This window comes from Meles meles, chromosome 10 (genome assembly GCF_922984935.1).
Source record: "Meles meles chromosome 10, mMelMel3.1 paternal haplotype, whole genome shotgun sequence".
NCBI classification, from domain to species: Eukaryota; Metazoa; Chordata; class Mammalia; order Carnivora; family Mustelidae; genus Meles; species Meles meles.
In genome coordinates this window covers 16,228,732-16,255,141 of record NC_060075.1, presented here as the reverse complement: position 1 = coordinate 16,255,141, position 26,410 = coordinate 16,228,732, and the positions used below count along the sequence as shown (strand labels likewise).

Below are 26,410 nucleotides of genomic sequence, written 5' to 3'. Positions count from 1 at the left end.
TAAGATTAGAAACAGAATTAAATTCATTCCATCACTCTTAGGATTGTCATTAGGTATTACCTTACAGGGAGATCCAAGTTGAAAATAAGAATAGTTTTCTGTTCTTGGTGCATACCTTCTGATCGAAAAAAGAAAAAAAAAAAAAAAAAAACAAACGTGGACTTATCGTTTCCAAATACCCATCTGTGAAAATGGGCCACAGTTTTATAGCAAAAGCATCTCATGGTGGCCAAGTGCCCCCTAACTCATTATTTATTAACATTTATCCCTCAGTGACCCATTACATCTGTTTTCTATGATATGCCAGGAGTTACCCATGGGCGGTTCCAGAATTTGGTCTTGGAGGAAGACATTGCATGCCAGGAAATGGAGGTGGGGACACAGTGGTCATTATGTGCATAGCTGAGATAACAAACAACCACTTGGAAGGAAGGTAGACAAAGGTAGGTGAGGAAGAATGAGACAGGTATGAAGAAAAGATGAGAGATGGAGAAAAAAGAAGGAGAAATAAAGGAAATTGGAAGATGATTAATGAGAGGGGGAGCAAGAAGAAAAACAGAAAAAAAATTAAAGGAGCTAATGTCTCCTGAGAAAATAATGTTTTCTGAGAATCTAGGTCTTTTATGGAAATAATGGAGATGAAAATCCTTCTGGAATAGGATTGTAGGTGACTATACTGAGCACTGCCAAAGTAATCAGGAGACTATGTTTTCCTAGCCATAGATTTACATACAATTCTCATTTCAATTAAATTCAGTCTAAATAGAACTTATGTGCAGATTTTGTGTCTGGAGTTGTGTGGTTTGCAAGTAACAAAGGGTCATAGATTCATCCCCTCCAAAATCTTGGCTTGGGAGCCCAGACTTTAATTTTGTACCACTGAGAAAATGTGCTTATTTTGAGTCTAGTTAATCTTAAATATCCCTTTCTCCTGAGGTATATAATAGCACCAAAGAGAGTTGACATCCTGGCTAGAAAATGCTACTCTAATTGATCCTATTTTTTTTTTCAAAGCAATCATCTAGCAACAATTTTGAATGAGTTCCATGCTAAAATCAGGTTGGATGGTTTCCTAACAGCTTTCGGGAAACTGAGAACAAGGATTTATTCAAGTCTATTATTCTTGGGAGGTAGAGGGAATCAGTAATTGAGAATTGTATTAAAATGTTCCAGTAAATAGGGGCGCCTGGGTTTCTTAACGATGGAGAAGTGTAGAACACACATGCCACGTCGCATTAAAAGAAACCCCACCCACCACAGAGAACACTAACAAACTGAGGAGGAGGACAAAATGCTCAGACCTGGAAACCCCTAATGAGCCAGTAAGATACTTTACTTTCACCGTTTATGCCCTGGACATTTTCTGTAATGAAAACCGATAACCTCAAGTCAAACGGAGTTCACATCAAACCAAAGAAAAAGGACGAACAGAGCTTACCTGGGTATATTTAAAAATACTATACACTGGAACTTCAGTTCCTGAATCTTTGGAGTGAGATCTGTTCCATCACACTGCAACAATCAGAGAAGAAAAAGGGGTTGGAATCAGTCTCGAGTCTAATATATATATTATATATAACTATTATAATCTATATATGCGTAGATATTAATATATAGATATAATACATATATGTATATGCACACACACATATATATGTAATGGTCTTCCCCTTGCCCTCAGCTCTGCTTGAGCGAATGCCCGTGGCTACAAATGAAAACGTATTGTGATTTTAACGTCAGCAGACCTAGAGTTCAGAGCATGGTTTTGTTCTGGTATAAAAACAAAGCTGCCATTTGACTAAAATGATTTTTCTCTGGCTTCAAAAGTGAAGTAACTGCCGTCATTCTTAACCTTGGATTATTAGATATTTTGACTTGCAGGATCAACCAAAAGATTTATGAATGTTTAAAGGAATAAAAAAGGAAGCCTCAAGTTCAGGCAGTAGTGATCTCCACCACAGTTACCCGGGATGGTTATTTGCTTTCTGAAATCAATTTTTATTTTGAAAACACCAAACATAACATTTTGAAAACTGTTTAAGGGGAATATATACTGCAAGCTTTAAAAAAAAACCCTAAAACCATTATAAATCAGTGGTATCTCCATTAGGGATCTGCTCTTACACACTTCATGTCTTACAGACTTGGACTGGTCTTCCGAGATAAACTACTTTCCTGGACCTGGACATGACCCCGGGGTGTCTCAAGGGCCTCAGGCTGGCTTGCCCTCAATACCTCTGTTCCGAGCTTTCCTCACCGCTTAGCACTTCCCTTGAGCATCCTCTGACTACTCAAAGAAAAGGCTTTCATTTCCCTTTCTCATTTCCCATGGGTGACAAAGGTCAAGAAAACTCTAGTCACCACTATAGACCTCTCAGTGTCAAAGGTGTGCTTTTTTATTTGCTCTCCCTAAACCCTCACCAGAGAATTCCCCATTATCTTCTCTCTGGGAGAGCAGAGTAATGCATTCCCAAGCTCCCTATGAATTTTTAGAGACTTCTTTAAAAGGAGTGTTCGGTCTAAGAACAGTGATATTGCTAGCATTAGCGTCTCCTTGTTTTCCCAGCTCATCTTAATGCAGCCTAATTTTCATAAACATGCTCCAAAAATTGTTTCCAGGAAATATTATAGCCCTAAATAAACAAAATATTTTAAGATGTTATTTAGAAAGGAATCAAATTCTAAATATTGGCTGAATATCCTCAGACACTACGAATAAGTCAAGTCAGCCTCCCAATTTAAGCACTTGGAATGAGCTGATAGATGACTATAGCAAGGCAAATACTTTACATTATCAAAACTGAGTGCTGTAACTAAAATTTTGAAAATACAGTGTGATGCAGTAATAGCACACAAAGCAGTACTGTTTTCTTTACAGAAAAAAAAACTATAAAATTATTCTATTTAGAACAGAAATCTTTTTAAATTTTCTACCCTTTCTTCCTAAGAAACATGTCAGTGATTCTGGGAATTTATCAAATTATAAAAGAGTGCGATTTACCATGTATCATGCTTCACAAAGTTTTCTTACATATTACTACCTTTAAATTTTGTTTGTCTTTAGAACAGTACTTGGGTGGCTCTGTTGGTTAAGCATCTGCCTTTGGCTCAGGTCATGATCTCAGGGTCCTCTGCTCAGCTGGGAGTCTGCTTCTTCCTCTGCCTCCCCACCCCCCCGCCCCAGTTCATGCTCATGCTTTCTCTCTCTCTCAAATAAATAAAGAAAATCTGGAGGGGTGGGGAAGAAGAGCAGCAGCTTTCAACCTTTCTCCTATTTCAAACACATAAAGGAAAGTGTCCATAAAATATGTTCCTCCACCCAAGCTCACATATTGATAGATCGAAAGAAGAAGAAAACATGGGAAGGAGGACAAATAACGCTGTACAAAGGATTCTATTATTGTCTTATGCTTTTTTGATGCAGTATTCATACAGACTACATTTACGTGAGAGATGAACTACTACCTCAGAAACACTGACCTCACTGTAGCAAAAATGAGATGGTCTGTTGTTACCTATACATGGGATCGCTCTAGCTAATCTTTTTTCCGTCACTCACTCACATATAGTGATGTCCTTATGGAAATATCCTGTGTCCCTGCGTGACACATCACGATGGTCACTAGTTGTTGTTTCAAAGGCTTGTCTTCTTATGCCTATTTTAAACGAGGAAAGTAAACCCTTCTGAAAGGTTACATGATACCCCCAAACTCATATACTTCATAAAGGTAGAACTAGGAATAAATCCCATATATTTGATTTTGTTTCTAATGTTTTTTCCCCCTCATCACACACACACACACACACACACACACACACACACACACAAGATAGGATTACACAAACCAATTCACTTGCAATCTTGCCTGTACTGGCTGATACCAAATCTTTCCTAGTTATCTGGCTGCCAGTTTGGCCTCTTTGCATTTGGATTATTAGATATTTTGACTTGTAGTATCAACCTTCTTTTAATCCCTGCTATATAGGCAGGCACGAGTGAGATGTTCATCATCGGGGCACTGGTAGATGCAGGAGACAATCTGTCTAGTGGTTAGGGAGTATACAGAGTTTGATTTGACTGCAGCTGATCTGAACAGTCAATTTCATTCAATATGGCATTGACCCCTGAGCAGGTGCCACCACCATTCCTCTCAATGTGAAAAATACTGGAAAAGTAGAGTGAGTTTATTTTCGGTTGGGTTGCCAGCAGCGAAAGAAACAGGGAGGTTGCTGTTACTTTAATAGTCATAATTTTATGAATAAAGACCTTCATAGTTCAGGGGACCACTGTCTGTCTTGCCTCCAGCTTTAAGAAAGTAGTACTTCTACTTTCAAGAGTCTCTACTACCAAAAGATGCTTGTTTCCACTGCGATTGTATGAGAACTGAACTACCTGAAAGCAATGCCAAGGGTTACTGACACCAGTAACCCCTGTCTCTGTCTCTTCTTTCAACTGAGTCAGAAGACTGATGTCTCACACATGCTTTACTAATCGATGATTGCACACTTTTCTTACTGACATAATTCACATACAATGTTATTACTTTCAGATGTACAACATGATGATTCAGTATCTCTATACTCAGTGCTTATCCAGTGAAGTCCTCATCCGTCTCCAACTACCATTTTTATAATCTTACTGATATATTCCCTATGCTGTACTTCTCATGTCCATGACTTATTTATTTTTTAACTGGAAGTTTATATCTCTTAGGCCTCTTTATTTCACCCACCTTCCCACCTACTTCTCCTCTGGCAACCAATCTGTCCAATCTGTGTTTAAGAGCCCTTCGTTTGTTGGTTTTTTTCTTTTCATTGTTCATTTATTTTCATAAATTCTACTTAGAACTGAAATCTCATGGTTTCTAACAGACTCATTTCAGTTAGCATTGTACTTTTAAGGTCCATCAATGTTGCCAACACCAAGATTTCATGTTTTTTTAATGGCTGTGTAATATTCCTGTGTGTGTGTGTGTGTGTGTGTGTGTGTGTGTGTGTATCCCATCTTCTTCATCCATTCATCGATGCACACTTGGGTTGCTTTTATATCTTGGCTATTGTAAATAATGCTGCAATAAATATAGGGGTGCATATATCTTTTTTAATTAGAATTTTCATTTTCTCTGGGTAAATATCCAATAGTGGAATTACTAGATCATATAATATTTTTATTTCTAAATTTTTGAGGAAATTCCGTGCTGTTTTCCACAGAAGTTGTACCAATCTGGATTTCCACTAATAGTATACAAGGATTCCCTTTTTCTCCAAATCCTTACCAATACTTGTTATTTCTTGTCTTTTTGACCCTGGTCACTTTGACAAGTGTGAGGTAATACCTCACTGTAGCTTTGATTTGCATTTCTCTGATGATTAGTGATGTTAAGCATCTTTTCATGTGGCTCTTGGCCATCTTTACATCTTCTTTGGAAAAATGTCAATTCAGGTCCTCTGCTCTGCTCATTTTTCAATTGGATTCGTGTGTGTGTGTTGTGTTGTATAAATTCCTTATATATTTTGGATATTAACTCCTTATCAGATATATCATTTGCAAGTATCTTCTCCCATTCAGTAGGTTGCCGTTTTGTTTTATTGATAGTTTCTTTCACTGTGTAAGAGCTTTATATTTTGGTGTAGTCCCAGCAGTTTATTTTTGCCTTTGTTTCCTTTGCCTCAGGGGATCTATCTAAAAAAATGTTTCTATGGCCAATCTGAGATTATTGCCTATGTTTTTCCCCAGGAGTTTGATTGTTTCATGTCTCATATTTAGGTCTTTAATCCATTCTGAGTTTATTTTTGGGTATGGTGTAAGAGAGTGGTCCAGTTTCCCCTGCACTATCTGTTGAAGATTTGGTCCTTTCCCCATTGTATATTCTTGCCTCCTTTGTCATAGATTAATTGACATACAAGCACGAGTTTATTTCTGGGTTCTCTATTCTGTTCCATGGACCTATGCATCTATTTTTGTGCCAGTATGATATAGTTTTGATTACTACAGCTTGGTAATATATCTTAAAATATGGAATTGTGGTAACTCCAGCTTTGTTGTTCTTTTATTTATTTATTTTAAAATTTCTATTTATTTTTTAAACTTCTTTTCAGTGTTCCAGAATTCATTGTTTATGTACCACAGCCAATGCTCCATGCAGTATGTGCCCTCCATAATACCCACCACCAGGCTCGCTCAACCTCTCACCCAGCCCCCCAAACCCTCAGAGTCCACAGTCTCTCATGGTTCATCTCCCCTTCCAATTTCCCCCAACTCTCTTCTCCTTTCCATCTCCTCATGTCCTCTGTGTTATTCTTTATGCTTCACAAATAAGTGAAACCATATGATAATTGACTCTCTCTGCTTGACTTATTTCACTCAGCATAATCTCCTCCAGTCCTGTTCCTGTTGATACAAAAGTTAGGTAGTCATCCTTTCTGATGGAGGCATAATACTCCATTGTACATATGGACCACATCTTCTTTATCCATTTGTCTGTTGAAGGGCATCTTGGTTCTTTCCACAGTTTGGCAGCCATGGCCCTTGCTGCTATGATCATTGGGGTACTTCTTTTCACTACATCTGTATCTTTGGGGTAAATACCCAGTAGTGCAATTGCGGGGTCATAGGGTAGCTCTGTTTTTAATTTCTTAAGGAATCTCCACACTGTTTTCCAAAATGGCTGCATCAACTTGCATTCCCACCAACAGTGTAAGAGGGTTCCCCTTTTTCCACATCCCCTCCAACACTTGTTGTTTACTGTCTTGTTAATTTTGGCCATTCTAACTGGCGTAAGGTGGTATCTCAATGTGGTTTTGATTTGAATCTCCCTGATGGCTAGTGATGATTAACATTTTTTCATGTGTCTGTTAGCCATTCGTATGTCTTCATTGGAGAAGTGTCTGTTCATGTCTTCTGCCCATTTTTTGACATGATTATCTGTTTTGTGTGTGTTGAGTTTGAGGAGTTCTTCACAGATCTTGGATAACAGCCCTTTGTCTGTACTGTCATTTGCAAATATCTTCTCTCCTTCCGTGGGTTGCCTCTTTGTTTTGTTGACTGTTTCCTTTGCTGTGCAGAAGCTTTTGATCTTGATGAAGTCCCAAAAGTTCATATTCTCTTTTGTTTCCTTTGCCTTCGGAGGCATATCTTGAAAGAAGCTACTGTGGCCAACGAGAAAGAGGTTACTGCCTATGTTCTCCTCTGGGATTCTGATGGATTCCTGCCTCACATTGAGGTCTTTTATCCATTTCGAGTTTATCTTTGTGTATGGTGTAAGAGAATGGTCGAGTTTCATTCTTCTACATATAGCTGTCCAATTTTCCCAGCACCATTTATTGAAGAGACTGTCTTTTTTCCACTGTATATTTTTTTCCTGCTTTGTCAAAGATTAGTTGACCATAAAGTTGAGGGTCCATATCTGGGCTCTCTACTCTGTTCCACTGGTCTATGTGTTTGTTTTGTGCCAGTACCATGCTGTCTTGGTGATCACAGCTTTGTAGGAAAGCTTGAAATCAGACAACATGATGCCTCCAGTTTTGTTTTTCTTTTTCAACATTTCCTTAGCAATTCGGGGTCTCTTCTGGTTCCATATAAATTTTAGGATTGTTTGCTCCAGCTCTTTGAAAAATGCCCGTGGAATTTTGATCAGAATGGCATTGAATGTATAGATTGCTCTAGGCAGTATAGACATTTTAACAATGTTTATTCTTCCGATCCATGACCGTGGAATGGTTTTCCATCTTTTTGTGTCTTCTTCAATTTCTTTCATGATTGTTCTGTAGTTCCTCAAGTACAGATCCTTTACCTCTTTGGTTAGGTTTATTCCCAGGTTCTTATGGTTCTTGGTGCTATAGTAAATGGAATCGATTCTCTAATTTCCTTTTCTGTATTTTCATTGTTAGTGTATAATAAAGCAACTGATTCTGTACATTGATTTTGTATTCTGCCATATTACTGAATTGCTGTATGAGTTCTAGTAGTTTGGCGGGGGGGAAGACTTTATTTATTTGAGAGAGGGGGACAGGTAGCAAGAGGGGGGGAGGGGCAAAAGGGAAGAGAGCAAAGATGTCCCATTGAGCAGGGAGTCAGATGAGGGACTTAATTCCAGGACCCCTGGGATTACGACCTGAGCCAAAGGGTAATGCTTAACTGAATGAGCCACCCAGGTGCCCCTGACTTTGTTCTTCTCTCCCAAGAAAGACTATTTGGAGTATTTTTGTGGTTCCACACAAATTTTAGTAATATTTGTTGTAATTCTGTGAAAAATGCTGTTGCATTAAATCCAAAGACTGCTTTGAGTAGTATGGACATTTTAACAGTATTGGTTCTTCCAGTCCATGAGCATGGACTATCTTTCCATTTGTGCCATCTTCAATTTCTTTCATCAGTGTTTTACAGTTTTCAGAGTACAGGTTTTTCATTTCCTTAGGTGTGAGTGTAAATGGGATTGTTTCCCTATTTCCTTCTGCTACTTCATTATTTATATATAGAAATGCAACAGATTCCTGTATAATAATTTTGTTTCTTGTGACTTTACTGAATTCATTAATCAGTTCTAGTAGTTGTTTTTTGTGGAATCTTAAGGGTTTTCTATATATATATTATGATGTTATCTGCAAATAGTGACAGTTTTACTACTTCTTCACCAATATGAATGCCTTATTCTTTTTCTTGTGTGATTGCTGCAGCTAGGACGTCCCATACTATACTGAATAAAAGTGATGAGAGTGGATATCCTTGTCTTGTTCCTCATTTTAGAGGAAAAGTTCTGTTTTTCACCATTGAGTATGATGTTAGCTGTGGGTTTTTTGTATATGGTCTTCATTATGTAAAGGTGTGTTCCCTCTAAGCCTACTTGTTGAGAGTTTTTATCATAAATGGATGTTGTACTTTATCAAATGATTTTCCTGCATCTATGAGATGATCATGTGATTTTTTTTTCCCATTCTCTTGTTAATGTGATGTATCATGTTGATTTTTTGTGAATACTGAGTCACTCTAGCATCCCTGGAATAAATCCCACATGACTGGTGAATAATTTTTTTAATGTATTATTGAATTCAATTTGCTAATATTTTGTTGAAGATTTCTGCATCTATGTTAGTCAGACAGAGTAGGCCGTAGTTTTCTTTTTTTGTTGTGAATTGTCTGGTCTTGGTTTTAGAGTAATGGTGGCCTCATAGAATGAATCTGGATAGTTTTCTTCCTCAACTATTTTTTGGAATAGTTTAAAAATAGGTATTAACTCTTCTTCAGATGTTTGGTAGAACTCACACCCTGAAGCCATCTGGTTCTGGACTTTTGTCAGGAGTTTGATTACCCATTTAATTTCATTGCCAATAATTGGTCTGTTCAAATTTTCTCTCTCTTCCTGATTCAGTTTTAGAAGTTTATATGTTTCTAGAAATGTATCAATTTCTCCTAGGTTGTCCAATTTGTTGGCATATAATTTTTCATAATATTCTCTTAAAACCCTTTGTATTTCTGTGGTGTTGGTTTTCAGTCCTCATCCTTCACTTCTGACTTTATTTATTTGAGTCCTCTTTCTCTTTGATGAGTCTGGCTAAGGGTTTATCAATTTTGCTTATTTTTTCAAAGAAACAGCTCCTGATTTTAGTGATTTTTCTATTGCTTTTTAAGTCTCTATTTCATTTATTTCTGCTTGAATCTTTACTATTTTCTTCCTTCTACTGGTTTTGGGCTTTGCTGTTCTTTTTCTAGCTCCTTTAGGTGTAAGGTTAGGTTGCTTGAGATTTTTCTTGTTTTTGAGATAGACCTGACCTGTATCACTATAAACTTCCCTCTTAGAACTGTTTTTGCATGGTGATTGCAATTTTTTTTTAAATTTTACAATTTTACAAAATTGTTTTTAAAAAATTTTTACAAAGTTTACAAAATTTTACAAATTTTGCTGCATGGTGATTACAAATTTTAATTTGTATCCCTCTCCTGCTCCTCTATATACCCATATATATTTTTCTGTATTTCTCTATTCTAATGTATTTCTATTGTTCTGTCCCCTTTCATCACATATTCTATTCTTTATCTATGCTGTCATAAATTTAAGCATTGCTGTATCCCATTCCTTTTTCCCCATATAATTTTTCCTTTTTCTTTCTCCTTAAACAATTATGTAGAACAGTCATATTTGCTCCTTCTTTTAACTTGGTTATTATAAGGAAGCACTTTATGTCTTTCTTAATAACTAATGATATGCTATTTTTTATTTTTTAAAGATTTTATTTATTTATTTATTTGAGAGAGAGATAGAGAGAATGCATGAGAGTGGAGGGGCAGGGGGGAGAAAAAGGGAAAAGGAGAGAATCCCAAGCAGACTCCACCCTGGATGCAAAGCCTGACTTAGAGCTCAATCCCATGACCTTGAGATAATGACCTGAGCAGACGTCAAGAATCAGGTGCTTAACTATGTGACCCCGGCACCCCTACTGATATGCTATTTTAAAATATAGCTCCTAGAGAATAGGTAACTTTCCCTCTCTGTGCCTCCAAGGAGTATGTATCTAAAAACCAGGGATAGAAACCCAGGAAGAAATAGTACCAAAAACAAACAAACCACTGGTGAAGAACCCTGGCCAGGCTACAGAGTGAATCATCACAAAAAAATTAAATGAATGCATTTGCCTAAAATGGAGAGTCCCAAGTAGCTGTGAATTAATGGTATTTTTGGTGAGCATCTATTTCTATGTCAAGACCCAGCTCAACATCACTTATTCGATGATAGTTTCCCTGAACTCACCAGAGTCAGTTTCCATTTCCCTCTTTATGCCACCACATGGTGCACATAGTCAACACTATTAATTATAGTGTTATGTAATGACTTAAGTGCCCTTCTCTGCAACTGAACTGTGAGTTTCTTCAGGAGTGAAACTGTCTGTCCATCCCAAGCAACTAAGAGAGTTGCCAACACAGAGCTATATTCTCAGAAATGTTGGCTGAATAAACTACATTAAATGATCTCTGGAATTAATGCAACACATTGATTAATCTAAGTATATAAACTGGTATTTGGGGTATTTTTTTGCAGCATACATATTTATATTCAAATGAGCCGAGTCAACATGTTCAATACTTACAACAACTTTAACATGTTTGGATAGATCTCTAGAACTTCTTTGTAGGAAATCAGAAAAAGCTGCCTATACCACAAGGAAATAAAGGAAGAAAAACCAAACTTAATCACATGGTTATGCCAAATCCTTGCTTCCGTATTATCAAGAGTTCCTAATATTTCTAAATTATTCAAAATATAAAGAAGCTCTTTTCTTGCTAAATGCAAAGCAAAATACAGTGGCTGTCAGGCTGAAAACTCTCTTTGTTTTCAAACTATAACCTATAATAAAATTTAAGAACACAGTAGAAAAGTTAAAAAGTAGGTATTCCAATGGTCAGTTTGAAGATTTATTTTGATGCCCTTTCCTGACCTCCTACTTGATCACGGGGTGCTGATATCATCTTGAACTTACCACTAAGAATGTCTTGCTTCACCCTCTCCCTTTTTATTTCCATTCTCTCTATTCAGTGGTCTAAATTTCAACTACACTTTTTTAAATCAGTGTTTTGGAGGTCTTCCCATCCCCTACCCTTGTTCTCTTTCTTGCCATTCATCCCCAGGATGTCCCTGAGGAGAAGGAAAAAAGATCTCCTTTACTCACATATATGCTTCCATGAGAAACTGCCCACCCTCTGTGAATTTCTCATCCAACACTGATGCATAGGTACTCCTGTGCAAACCACATTCTTACTCAAGACTTTCCATACATCTTTCTGTCTGCCTAACTCCCCCATTCTCAAGATTGGCTTTGATGTTGCTCGTATCACTCCTCAGGACAACAGGAAGCCTTAAAGCTTTAAAGTTCAAAGACGATGAACACCAACTCCCTTTCTACCAACTTAAATACATCTTAATTGTAAACCAGACATTAAATTGTAATCATACATAGAAATATTTGTAAACATCTGAGGTGAGTAATAATTTTTCATATAGTTAGTATTCCTATTACCAACAAGTAATTAGTATTTAGTGAGTATTAAACAATAGGTAATAATTATAAAATATATACTTACCCCTGCATAGAACATTTTATTTCGAAAACGACTGTTAAATTTCTCTGGATTTGCTTCTGTGAAAGGAAAAAGGTAGTTTTGTTATAGAGACCTCATTAAAGGTAGTGACTTCCGTTAACATTCTTACTTCTCCTGTCTTCCCTCCCCATCCCACAGATCCAACAGAGTCAAAAGCCTCATTATCATCTTTTCCTTAGTTACAGGCTGGTTGGTATAGTTGTTTAGTGCTACAGAAGTATAGCCCCAAAATGGCAGCATCAGCATCAACTGGAAGCTTGATAGAAATGCAAATTATTGGGCTGTACCCCAGACCTACTGAATTATAATGTTTAGGGGGTGGTGTCCAGGAATCATGATTTAATAAGCTCTCTGGGTGATTTTCATGTACATTAAAGTTGAGACACTCTGGATTCTATTCAGAATAGAGTGCCGGCAGGAATCCAAGGCAAGTATGATGGGACAAAGGAGGGTGATGAGGGGTGATTATCTGCTTTGACCTCCATAGGGCACATCTTCTATAAACTATGTATGCAGATTCCAAATGTAATGAAATATGGGAAATTGGGTAAAAGTAGAGAATTTGCTTTCACATCTTACCAAAACTCCTAACTACCATCTGTGCTTTTGTTTGTCACAGGCGATTTACTGGGGGTACATCAACATACATACATGCAGGTCAACCGCTAAATGACTCAGGGCTTATGACAAAAAAGACTGTGGGTGAGAAATGGTTTTATTTTGAGTTTGGTCCTGTTTGTTATATAAAGACCACAAAAAAAGATTAAATAAGAACCTGCATCAGAGAATGTTCAAATAAATATATGGGATTAGAAAATCCCTAAGTGAAATATTATTTCCTTATATTCTTTCTAGTAGAATTCCAAGACATTCCAATGGGACCCACTGTCAATGTTTTGCCTTCTGCTATTTTATCCCATGTGCTCATTAATCCCTTCTCAGGGCAAGGTCTCTCTTCAAATTGTTTCTCATCAGACAGCTGGCTAACTAGCTGAAACTCTTCAAGTCCTGGCCCTATGTTTGAATGGAAAATCTTAACAACTGTCTAGATGAAGAAAAGTAGCAAAGAGCTCACTCACTCACAGAGTAAGAGCTATACAATCTAAGGGAATAATCCTAGACCTAGGATCGTTAGATTATTTTCAAGATTATTAGAATATAATATTAGCACCTAACATGGAAACTGGGTGAAAGTTTACAAACTTAAAAAGAAAAATAAGGTAGTATGTTGTATATTGATTCTTGAGAGTTTTTATGTATTTAAGATTCTGTATCTCACACCTCTCCTTGAACATTCACTCTATTCTATTGGATTGAGTACTCTTAACCCTAGAAACAAAATTAAACAAAAGTTAAAGGTGAATTTACAGGCTATACTAAACAGAAAAAGTGCAAAAAGTAGTACTTAGTACTCCATCTCTTTGGTCCCTATTTCTGGACCTGGAACTTACCATTTTTACAGTGTGGGCCTTTAGGATAAATTTGGTTCTAAGTAATTTTTTTTTGTTTGTTTGTTTTTTAATCTTTCTGAACCCAGATTTGGCTTGGTACCAGTCTCAGTTGCATTAACTCTTGCTTTATGGACCAGAGGCAAAATTAGGATTTCTGTTGTTATATAACTTACAATGGGTACTTAATCCCTACTTTTAGAGGAGAATGAAAGGAAAAGTTAGATCTGGCTATTGAGCAAATTATAATAAAAAAACTGGAAAATGGCACCCACAGTTCTGGCATAGAACTTTTTCAGGGCACTAACGTCCACAGCTATCAAGTGAATCATGCATCAACTATTAACGTTTACTTAAAAAAAAAAAAAAAAACAACACTACCTTGTGGTTTGGAAAAGATTCACATTCTTAAGGGGTTTTCCTATGAACCTAAGTTGTTTTGGGTTTTTTTTTCCCCTTAAAGAAACAGTTTTCTTTAAATAGAACAGGTAGTTCAGTGGTTTATGCCTCTGCCTTCAGCTCAAGTCATGATCCCAGGGTCCTCTGGGTTCATGGGTTCTCTGCTCAGCAGGGAGCCTGCTTCCTCCTCTCTCTCTGCCTGCTTCTCTGCCTACTTGTGATCTCCATCTGTCAAATAAATTAAAAAAAAAAAAAAGATCTCAAGATCCTGGGATGGAGCCCCACATTGGGCTCTCTGCTCAGTGGGCAGATTCTCTCTCTCTGTCTGCCTCTCTGCCTACTTGTGACGTCTCTCTCTCTCTGTCAAATAAATAAAGTCTTTTTTAAAAAGTTTAAAAAAATAAAGTTTTCTCTCAAGAGATAGAAGATGTTCTTTAAGACCCAAAAGAGTAGAATAAAATTAATAAATAAACTGAGTTTTTGGTGATTTCACTGACACAGCTGATGAAAACAGTCACTTCAATGTAATTTAACTAGATAAAATTCAATTAATACATGAAACTAAAATAAACTAAATAGATGAAGATACTAGCATTTAGAGAAATGTCAGAAAGATAACCAGGGAGGAAAGTCACACATATTCCTTAGCCCTGAGAACAGAAAAGATGGAGGTAAATTCTGCTATCCCTGCTAATAGTATAATGGTATTATATACTGACTCCCTGACTGAGCCTGCCCTGCTGATTACACATTTTTTCCAATTCAATATCTACCCTACTTCAAAGAGCCTCAGAAACAAAGGTTGGCTGGAGCTGAGAGAGATGTTGGGTAGTATTAGAACTTCCCTACTCCCTGCAGAAGCCAGTCCCTAAGAAAGCAAGTGATGTCTGCAAATAACAGTACTTAGTCATTCTTTATTGGCTCTTAGAGTGTTGAGTGGCTGAATATGTGTATATGTAAGAATTGAAAGGTCTTTGAGAAGGTCCAAGGAACATGGTCCCCAACTATATCAAGAAAAGGGGACATACGGAATTGGGAAAGGACCAGTAACGAAGTGTAAGTATTCTTGTTCCTTAAGGAAGCTGTATCTGTTAATTGGTATGAGGTCAACTACAAAAGGCCATCTCAAGAAATACCAATAATACTCAAAGTATCCCAAGACTCCAATAGTGGAAGCATCCATGTCTTATTGCTACAGTTCCTCAACTGTCCATCTCCCTCTTCCACAAGAACAGGGTGTACCCAAGCGAGATCTAAATGCTCACTATGCATGTCTAGAGCCATTAGCCTATTTATAATCTGACTGGACACCAACATTAATTGTATTCGTTTCCTATTCCTAAGAACTTGGCAACTTAAAACATCCATTTATTTTCTTTTTCCCTGGGCCAAAATCTGAGTCCTCTACTTAGGTTCATCCAAGGTCAAAATTAAGGTGGTAGCCTGCAAGACTCTTCTATGGGAACTCTAAAAAGGATTCACTTTCATGAGTGCCTGGGTAGCTCAGTTGGTTACGCTTCCAACTCTTGATTTCCTCTCAGGTTGTGATCTCAGGGTTGTGAGATCAAGTCCTATGTCAGGCTCTAGACTCAGCAGGCGTGAGTGTGAGATTTCTCTCTCTCCCTCTTCCTCTGCCCCTCCCCCCACTCACACACCCTCTCTAAATACATAAATTAATGAATAAATAAATAAAATCTTTTTGAAAAAAAAGGGTTCACTTTAAAGTTTCTTCAGATAGTTGCCAAAACCCATTTCCTTATAGTTGGAGAAGTGAAGTTCTTTTTCCTTGTTGGCTGTTGGCTATGGTTCATTCTCAACTCCTAGAGCTCTCCTGGAGTCCTTGGCTTGGGATCCCTTCCACCATTGAAGCCAGCAGGGCCACATCAAGAGTTTTTCCACCCTGCAAATCCATCCAGTTTCCCTTCTACCACATTTCTTTGACTTCCTAATTAACTTTCTACTTACACTTTGAAGGGCTCATGGTATCACACTGGGCCCACCAGATAACCCAGAATTCTCTTCCTGTATAAGGTCAGCTAATGATTGACCTCAATAACATTAAAAAAGTCTTTTTTCCATGTAAAATAACATAACCAACAAGCATGATACCAAATAACAAATGTCATAAAGGCCAAAATTCTACCCACCATCACCCACCATCTGACCCCCATGCTTCACATCTTTCCCATATGAAAAACATTCATTCCTTCCAACGTCCCCAAAGGTCTCATCCCCATTAAAGCATCAACTCAAAACCCAAAAATCTCAACTCAAGCTTATTAGCTCAAACTTCCCAAATCTCATCATCAAAATCACCTAAATGATTTGGCTCTAGATGTAATCCAGTTATGATGATAATAAGGTTCTGGGTATTTTCCATTCCACTGGTTTAATATATTAATCCTATTTTTATGTACAACACAATAACATCTGTGCCATCAGAATAGGATCCTAGACCCTACTTTTGTCTGTAATTGGTCTGGCATATTAGAGGAGATATTCATAAATATAAGTTCAACTCTATGTTTATAAAATTTAATAAGCAATTTGAACTGCACAAAACTCACATTTTCCATATTCTCTGTATTAGATATGTACCCAATCTTAAGACTTCAGTTATATATACATAAATGATCCCAAACCTATACCTACAGTAACAATGCCACCTTCAATTCAAATGGCATATATCCAAAAAAAATCTTGTCTTCCAATATCATGTCCCATGAAGGACAAATAGTTTTATCAACATTATCCGTTCTTCTAACATGGTTGCAAAGCTCTTCCACTATGTATTAATTGGTCATCCCATTTTATCACAAGCTCATTGGTCCCTCTGTACTTTGCTGTCTGAAATGCCCTTACCCACTTTACTTCTATCCTACATATTTTGCACTCCTCCTTTATCTCTCAGCTCCCTCTTACCCTTTCTGGAATATTTCCCCTGATACCTTTTCCCTGCCAAATTCCTGTAGTATTTACTGCCTATACAACTAATCTTATCCCTACTATATAGTCCTTTCTACCGTTATCTTTTATATTATATATGGGGCCTCTCCTCTAATTACACTTTCCATTACTGTGACAAATACTTATTGAGATAGCCATGGGCTTGGCACAGGGACTACAAGAAGATATGTTCTTTTGCTCACGTGAGTTTTAGAGTAGAGGAGATAGATTTGAAAAGTAAAGGGAAACATCATTTTGTATATACCATACAAAGATGCCTATACCAGATGAAGTGAGAGTCACACATAAAGGGAATGATCAAAAGGGTTTCAGAGGCAGGTACACTTGAATCTCGAATGAAGGAAGGTGCTATGCAGAGGTTCAAAATGAAAAGGAGGTTACAGACAGAGAACCTTGGACCGTAAGACTTTCACAAGGGCAAATCATGCTTGAGTCTCAGTACCTAGACATAAGACTGGTAGTATGTCCTTTGATGAAATTTAGCAAGCTACTGAAATGTCTTTTTAAAGAAATCTGTTCATTCTCCATATGAATCATGAAACATTCATAATCCTCAGAAACATGCTCATTTGCATGTCTTTGTATATTCAGTGAAACAGTAAATTTTAAATCAAATTTAAATACTGCCTCCTTTAGAGTCATACTTGTATTTCTCTGACCTTGTAGTGTAAGGTTCAACTCCTCTGAATTAGTAATTTCAGAAAGGCAGTAAAATTTAAGTATCCAATCTAAGGCTAAAAGTTTGACGTGCTTAATATCCTTCACATCCAAAAAAATGACAATCTACTTCATATAGCTGGCAAAGTGAGCCCTAACTTTGCCACCTGATAACCATAATCATTGTTAACACGTCTATACATTAATGGATGGGAATATTTTCAATGTACTTGCTCAAGCATTGTCATAACGCAATAGTTATTAACGTTCTGGGCAAGACTCCAGCTGAAAATTAAATGGCCAATTCTGTTACATCTCCAAACCCTGTTCCGAAAGACTGCACTTTCTGATACGCAAGCAACGGCTCAACCAAGCATGGTTTATCCACTTTAATAAGAAGAAAGCATCTCTATTTTCCAATCAAATGAACTAAACCAACTTTCTGATCAAATATAGAAACCCAGATTATTCAAATGTTTGCATTCTTTTTATACAAAGTCAATCAAAATGTTAAGACTGTCTTCACTTCTTGCTTGATTTTCTACTGGTGATTCTAAAAGTGTTTAAACAGTAATACCGCCAATAAACTATCTCAAATGCCTTTAATTATCCCCTGTATTTGATGGGCTGTTTCACATCTACACCAAAAATTGCTTCTGCAATTACATTTTCAGAGATTCTGCCTTAGTGAGATTTATATTTATTACCCATTTCATGTAGATAGATTAGCATAAATCCCAAGTATGTCACACACACACTCTCTCTCTCTCTCTCTCTCTCTCTCTTTCTCCCTTTTTATTAATACCTAATAGGTTATTCTATCCAAGCTCATTTTTTTTTTTTATAATGACTCTCATGAGGCTTTGAGTCACCCTTCAGGAATTTCATGGCCAATGATACAAGTTTTATCATGATGTCTCATGCTGAATGTCTACATTTGAGAACAGTTTGAAGCCTCAGCTACTGGTGTTTTTGGCTTGAGAATAGCCACTTAATATCAAAAGAAATAAGTAAGTCTGCCCCTATTGAAAATGTAGCCATATTATCTTTCTTTTCCTTTTGTAGGAGAGCCTGAGATTTCTTGATTATCCAGGTAAAAATATGAAGAAAATTCAAACAAACAAAATAGTAAAAGCAAAAAAAAAAAAAAGATAGCTTCGGTAATTATATTTTTCAGCATAAATAAATGATTTTTAATTAATGAAAAGTGAATAGATTCACAGGTATTAAGAAGTCCACACCTCTGGTATAGGGTTATCAACTAAACCCGTCTTCAACATTTTGTGGATATTTATTTCTATACCATCTTCATGAATACTGCAGAATCTCAGGAAACATCAATTCTCCCTTATCAGCTCTCCAGTGGCTGGTTTTCCTCAAGGGCACTTACACTAAGCCCCAACAATAACCTATTAAAAGACTAGTCTTTGCATCTTTTAACCAAATGTTTTATAATCACACATACATTAAACTATGTATACACACACACACACACATACACATGTATATGCCACAGTTTGCATATTCTTTTCTCAAACGAAGTAGTCCTACAGCTTAAAAAAAGAAAAAATCACTTTCCTTCAAGAATTCTCTTCAAAGCCTGGTCTTTCTCCCTTGATATCTCTCTCTGCTTCCTTTACTCTGAGACACGAAAGTTTCATCACAGTACAAGGAAATATATCATTAGGAAATTGTCAGATTAATTAGACAAAATATTAGGCTCTTGTGAATGAGCTCATTGTCTGCCACTTACTCATTTATGCCTCTTTTCATGCCAGGATGTCTATTTTGGAAGATTCATGCATTGGTGATAATTATAAGTATTGTTAAGAAACTGAAAGATTTTGCTAGGAAGCCCAAAACCAGAGTCTCCTAAAGAATATGAGGGGGAAAAGTGGGTTAAGAAATGAGGAAAGTAATCTTCATTTACTTCCCTAAATTAAGTCTTCTTAAGTATAGAGAGACCAACAGACTATAAATGTGGGTCCTACAGTAGGACTCCCTGAATATCCATCTCCAAGAGCTGTCTATGACAAGGAGATGGGAGGGCAGTGGTGTTTCTGATCTGGGTATTTGATATCTGTGGTTCTATTTTCAACCAAACTTTCAGAGAGAAAAGTCAAACTATGGCTTTCTCTTTGATCAGCATCACTTTAATTTTAATTTTACTTTATTTTTTAATTTAAATTCAATTAGCCAAGATACAGATTTACATGGTAGATACAATTTATGTCAACACGGATGGAGATGGAGAGTATTATGCTGAGTATTATTTTTATTTGACAGGGCATTTGACTCTCAAAGCTCATGAAAGCAGGAAGGCAAGCCTACCAAAACTGCTGATCTCAGTAAGAGAATTACAGGTTTGGACTTCACTTACAGTTTGTATTCTAACACCCTTAATCCTACTACTCCACTCTTGACCTTTATTGCATAAGACTGTTATCAGAGTTTCCTCTGGGTTATTAGTAGAATGTGAACATTTGAATTCTTTTAGGTCTCTGTATTTCAAATTCTAGGAGTGAAAACCACTGACTCTCTTGAAGAATCTGGAGGAAGAGAAGTAAAATAATCCTCTCATGTATGTGTTTTATCTCACAACACACTCACTAACCTATTGCCCAGCATGATTTTGGTTATATATTAACTTCTTCCCATGAGACTAGGTACAGAGGTAGACACAGGCAAAGACACAGATATATGTAGTCACATTAGTAAGAGATTTTGAGAGATGAAGAGACACCAGGTGAATGAGCGCGAGCACAGAATCTTGGGGCTTCCAAACATAAGCCCAAATCCTCAACTTTCCCAGCTCTGAATGGCATAAGAAATTTTCTGATGAAGTATTTAACCACATGCCATTATTTCATCTTATTTCTCTTTCAAAAATGGTTTTGTTCGCTAATCTTGTCTCCATCTCTTCTAACCCTTGAAATTACCACCATCGGCTCTCATTCATCCCTCTAGCTTGTCCAATGGGCATTCCCAGCACCTCTGTCACCAATCCAATCACCAGTCTTTCTTTCCACTTAAACCACTGATCAGCTCCCCTACTGTTCCTTAAGATGACTGCTGTCTCTTTCTCACACATGGGGAGGACTTGTATGTTTTTGCTGCCAGATTTCAATGGCCCTGGTTTATAAAGTGTTGGACTTTAATAATTGGTGGTTCAAGAAGCTGTGAATATCCTAATGATCTGAATGAAAGAAACTTTATCTCTTCCTAGTGGCTCACTAACTCCAAAGTTTCTAGTCAAACTTAAAAATTAGCGATCTGAGACCTGGAACATCCATCTGTGTTGTCCTTTACATCTCTGAGACCCTAAACAACTAGGTCTCAGGGTCCGATCTACAACAAGTTCCTATCTTGTCTAGATCCCAGGGTCATCATGAAAGTTAAAATGAACAACACTGACGCACACTGTCAATATTTAAGTGATACACAAACAGAAGGGAACATGCAAAACACCTGCTGGAAACTTCCTCCCTGGGAGATGGAAATGGGACGTTGTCCTCACCTCTGGATTCATGGAACTCCAGTGTGACGTGGGCATCGAATCCAAGGCTGAAGTAATTATTGAAAACATTCAGAGGAAGCTGCAATGATGAACAAAGTACAGGTGAAGTGGTTTGTAACCAGGCAGAAAGAGTAAAATAAAGCCTAATGCCAGACACCTGTCTCCAGGGCAGTCCCTGGGAAAGAGAGAAGTCACAACCCGAGGGAGAAGGCGTTTGCATATGAGGAACAGGGGATTTTTCAATTCATTAGTGAAAGTTCAAATCAAATAACACTCCCAAGAATTTTAAGTAGTATAGGAAACAAGCGATGCAGATACAAATTATTAAATGGGAACTATTCTTGTGGATATTAAATAAGAGAGCCCAATTAAGCTGAGGGAAGAACAGCCCCAATAGCTACAAAGAATGACTCACTAAGCAAACTTAGAAAGTCAATTCGAATGGAAGGGTCACGTGTAAGCTAGTCTGTGGATACACTTATTAAGAATTTACGGCCAGCATATTAATACTGCAACTTCAAATGAATAATATTTAATATGTTTACACTTCTATTTTTTAAAAATCCCTTTTTGACATAAGTCATAAGCAACAAGGCAGTGGGAAACATTTAGCTACCCCTGATCTACAGGGAAAAAAAAAAATCTATGTGTATATACATATTTGCCAGTATTATTCAGATTTTGATTTAGTCTATCAGACCTTGTATCTTTAATATGACCATGAAATATGTAGACACAGATGTGGATACACACAAAGAGTCCTCTGGGTCCCTGGTTGCTACCACTGCAAGCTTAGTAAAGGAGAGGACTGTGCAACCTAAAATCCTGCAACAGAACTGGAAAATTTATGTGCTTTTAAGGCTGCCATGTTAGAACAATGAGAAAAGCACATGGAAAATGCTAGAAAGGAAACGGTGGCTCTTCTGCTTTCCCTTCCGCAACTCAGAGTGGAAGGTAAATGTTAGACCAAATAGAGAAGCAAGTTCATCTCAGCTTGGAGAATGTTTCCAGATAATTATCAGATTTAGCCTCCAGATAGAAATATACTTCTCTTCTGTTAGAAGAAAGTGGTTAACCGTTAAGATTTCAAAAGTAAGTTTATTACAGGGTTTCTTATGCCCCTTGGCCAGTAAGACTTCGTTTGATTAGAGTGAGGACCTTATCCCATTAAGAGATAAGTGAAATGAGAGGGAGAGTAACAGGAAGAGAGATATTAACACGGAAAGAAAATAGATGGCCTTCGTATCCAATGGAAATGAAGAATGAACCGCCCATGAAAGGCCCTGAGTCAGAGCTTATCATAAATTTGGAGGTCAAATCAGACCCCTTAGAAATGTCTACAACTGGCTGGAGAGCAGGGGAGAAACTAAACAAAGAACAATGCCAAAATCTTGTCTCACTCTCCTGGCTTTGCATTTGAGAATGTCTAGTTCCCGCACTTAAACGAAATACCAAGCCTTAGTAAAAACAGCAAGGGTTGGTGATCTTGCCAAAAGCCCAGATATGTTCATCCCTACCATTTATGTTTTCTTGGCTACAATTCTAACCCATGTCTTAGCGTTCACCAATAGCTTTAGGAGAACATCTGGTCACCAGCCCCTAAATAATATCCCAATTTATTCTGTTATTAAGTTCATATTCAGATTTTCCAGGAAAAATTGCCCCAATTTCCTACATATGTCCTCAAAAATCCAGTTTTTCAAAACCCTTTAATTATCTGGAATAATGTTCTTTGGCTCTACCAAGGAGTCTTTCCATTTCTTAAGCTGTCAGGTGGAGATTTAAATAGAGATTTTTGACTGAGGGCCTAAGCATTCTAAGCTTCGTGGGGAAAGGACCTTAAAATTTCCATATGGTATAATTCTTTTCACTTTGGCTATATTCTACCCAGTTTCTGTAAGATGAACACATCAGAAAGAAGTATCATATCCCAAGGTGATAACTGCGGTTTCAAACAACACTGTGACTTAGGAATGCAAGTGTATGAAGCAGTCATGGTATCAGAAACCTTGCAATTTCTGGATCATGGTTTAGGAGAAAAACGTGAAGACAAGATAAAACATGCTTTAACTTATTTCAGCCAAATACTAAACTTGAGTGTTTATCACCATTGGTCAGGATCACGGTGCTAATGAGTGACTGGGTTTTGGTTTGGTTTAAAGGATATCTGGTTTAATTTATTTTAAAGTGGAAATGCCCATGACAATGCGGGCTCAACCAGTGGCATAATCCGATAAAGCAGGGATGCCCCTGAAAGTACAGATCCAGGGCCTTAACCCTGCATTGACTTAATCAGAGTCAATGGGGACTGGATCCCATAATTTGCACATGGAGGTTCTTATGCACGCAAAACTTTGAAAACACTATCCCCGAAGATAAGTGGAAGGTAATATGCAGGAAGTGACTATTTGGCAATGTGTCAGATTTATCTGAAATTGAGGCCAGAACTTAGAACCAAATGTTCTCCTGGGGCTGTGCACTAACATATGTACTACTGTGTCTCTTGGTTTGTTTTGGGTGGAAATGAAAGTTCAGTCACTGAAGGAAAAATACTAAGTCAAAATATTTACTTGGGCATCTTCAAGTCCCAACCAAGTGATGAAACTGACTTACTTCATACGTGCTTCACATAAGAGATATTGAATAGGGGACTACAAATCTCAGGAGGTTATCTTTCCATTGAAAGACCACATCCTAACGCTTCAGAACACCCTAGTTTTCACCTTCTAACAGGTCATGAGTTTGCAACGCCTGATAGATTAGAAAATGAATACATTCTTTCTGGTGTGGAAGTTGAGGATGGAGAACAGCTCCCTGAGCTCTGGAGGCAGATAGGAAATCTCAGTCTTTAGAAGTCTGTGGGGTAGAATCATAGAAAAGTGTTACCCTATAGGCCTAGAAGCCATAAACTCAAACATCACCCTGTGACGTCATAGGAAGGAATCAGCATATGACTCTCCAGCCAGGAGTGCACTTCTTGTGGCTCAGGTACACGTTCCAGGCTTCCCTTCTGGGGAAGAAAGAACTCTCTCACCTTACAGACGCCATCTTCAAGTTCTTCTGGAGGCAAGTCAGGGTTTCTTTCCACATGGAGGTTCCAGCGATCTAGCTGTACAATCGTCCCATCTTCTACTTGGCAAAGGATCTTAGAGACAGGTTCATCAGTGTAGCCCTACGGAATCAAAGAGTATACCCATTGCCGCCTGGAGCAACGAACAGTGTAACCAAAGCCGTTTCATGCAAGCAAGAGTTCTTCTGCTATAGTTCTCTGTTTGTTTTGCAATTAGCAAGGCTGGGAAAGTAGACCGGTTCCCTTGAAGTACTTAGAATCTAAGACAAGAGTCACCAGTAACATGCGTAGTGCAATACTGCTCTAACTGGTTTGAGGTGAGGAGTAATTTTTTCCAGTACCAAGGACCAACAGTCACAGGTACACATCTGGGGGCCATGCTGGAGGGTCACTTCTGTCAAAATGAAAACAGGAGTCCCCTACATGCCACTAGAGGCATCTGAGAGATACACAGAAAAACTGTGTATGGAAAAGGAGGAAAAGAATCAAGGTGGCATAGGATAGACGACTTTTTCTGTTATCACCTCTTCACCTCTCCCTAACCCTGTAGTGGGACACTGTTCCTTGCAAGGCCTAAGGCGAGTCTGTCTGAGGCACAGGCCTCTTAGGCAACCATTTATTCTTTGAGCATATGTTATTGGCAGCATGAATATTAAGGATACTCAAGTCACTGATGTGGATGAGAGATGTTAACAGTGATAAACAGTGATAAACCTATTTACATGAAACAACTAATGTATTATTTCTACTATGACCACTTGAAAAAAATAAAAAAGACCTGTAGGAGGTTAATTCACCCAATAACCGCATGAGTATCTGCTAATATCTGAAGATAATTATCACCCAAGTGAGGTTAATTCACACAAAGGTCAAATTGTTATCTGCTAAGATCTGATGATAATTTTCATGGAGCCTAGCCCAACCTCTCTTATGAGTAGATAAAAAGCTGGTGGGGCTGCCTATGTTAGCAAGTTGTGCCTTCTTGCTATCTTAACTCTGTTAAAAAAAAATTAATAAAATGGCTGGTTAGTGACAGGTAAACTTCTTCCATTAAGCTTGCCTGAAGTTGGCTCTCTGGTGGAAAGGACAGCTGGCCACCTGGACAACAGAGCCATGTTGACACCAACCAGAAAAACAAATCCTCCCCCAAATCTGTAACTCTCCCAAAGCAGGGATTGTAATCTGAACCAGATTTGCTATTCTGGCCGGAGCTAAGGGTCAAGATCAAGTCAGGTCTTCACATGAAGACCTGAGGCCAACCCACCCAACTGCCTTTCAATGCATACCTCAAGAAGCCCTAGGCCTACGTACTAACCCCCATTTTTACACCCCACTTTCTTCTCTAGATATGATAAGTTTAAACTGAAGAAGGTCCCAGATGAAATTGTGATGCATGGGCACCGATTCTCAATTCTAACTTATTCTTTGAACAACGGTGGCATAGCCCCCTTCCATTAGAACATCTGTGGCTTCACGGTCCCTCCTATCTGACAGCATGGGCAGCCCCTGAGGGCAAGTCTTACCCCTCCCCAGTTGAGAGTTCGGGCCAGGTCGTTCCCAGTCCCCAGAGGAAGGACCCCGACGGGAGGCTGAGGGCTCAGCTGCAGTTCATCCAGAATAGAAAGGATCCAGCCCACCTACAGACATTGCGGGGGCCAGAAGGGATATAAGAAAGATAGGTAAGTGACAAAGACAACCTGAGAAGAAAGCTTTACACTTGCTCTGAGCCAAAAGGCCAAGAAGCAATAGAGAAGAAAGCTTTAAAAAGCAAATAAACTGCTTGACTTTTCTTTAAAACATATATGTTTTAATCTAGTGGCCAGGAAACAGATTACTTATCTGAAATGGTTTTAAAATGGCGAGTCTCTTAAAAGGAGAAGGACCGTTTGTGTGTGCTGTCTTAGAAGCAAAACCAGATCCACTCATCTGTATGTTTAACTTGAGATCTACCTTAAAATTTAGAACAGTTTAAAATTTTTAGGGAGGTTTATAACATAGGCACGGGAGACAATACGAGACTCAGAATCAGACTGAATTTCAATTCTGGCTCATATTGGCTACATAATCTTGATTAAATTATTTAACCTCACTGAGATTTATTTATCTTATTTTCAAAATGGAGATAATGCCTACCTCACAAGACTGTTTACAGATTAAACTAAAATGTATGTAAAGCCCTTGATGTGGTCCATGTAAGCACTCATTAAATAGCTACCCTCCAAAACATCATCGTAGAAATTAGTAGCATTTTCCTAAATATC

At 37.8% G+C, this 26,410-nt stretch overlaps 1 protein-coding gene across 6 annotated transcripts in view; it reads right to left on the bottom strand.

Annotated features, from left to right (window-relative positions):
- Window positions 1-26,410, bottom strand: part of DGKI (diacylglycerol kinase iota) — a 445,797-nt gene that overhangs the window by 168,283 nt on the left and 251,104 nt on the right. For all 6 annotated transcript variants that reach the window (XM_046020805.1, XM_046020801.1, XM_046020799.1 and 3 more), the window contains 6 exons: window positions 25,673-25,786; window positions 24,114-24,251; window positions 21,080-21,158; window positions 12,074-12,129; window positions 11,083-11,145; window positions 1,439-1,512 (listed from right to left, as the gene is read on the bottom strand). In XM_046020805.1, the coding sequence (XP_045876761.1) occupies window positions 1,439-1,512; window positions 11,083-11,145; window positions 12,074-12,129; window positions 21,080-21,158; window positions 24,114-24,251; window positions 25,673-25,786 (524 nt within the window). The remainder of the gene's footprint in view (window positions 1-1,438; window positions 1,513-11,082; window positions 11,146-12,073; window positions 12,130-21,079; window positions 21,159-24,113; window positions 24,252-25,672; window positions 25,787-26,410) is intronic.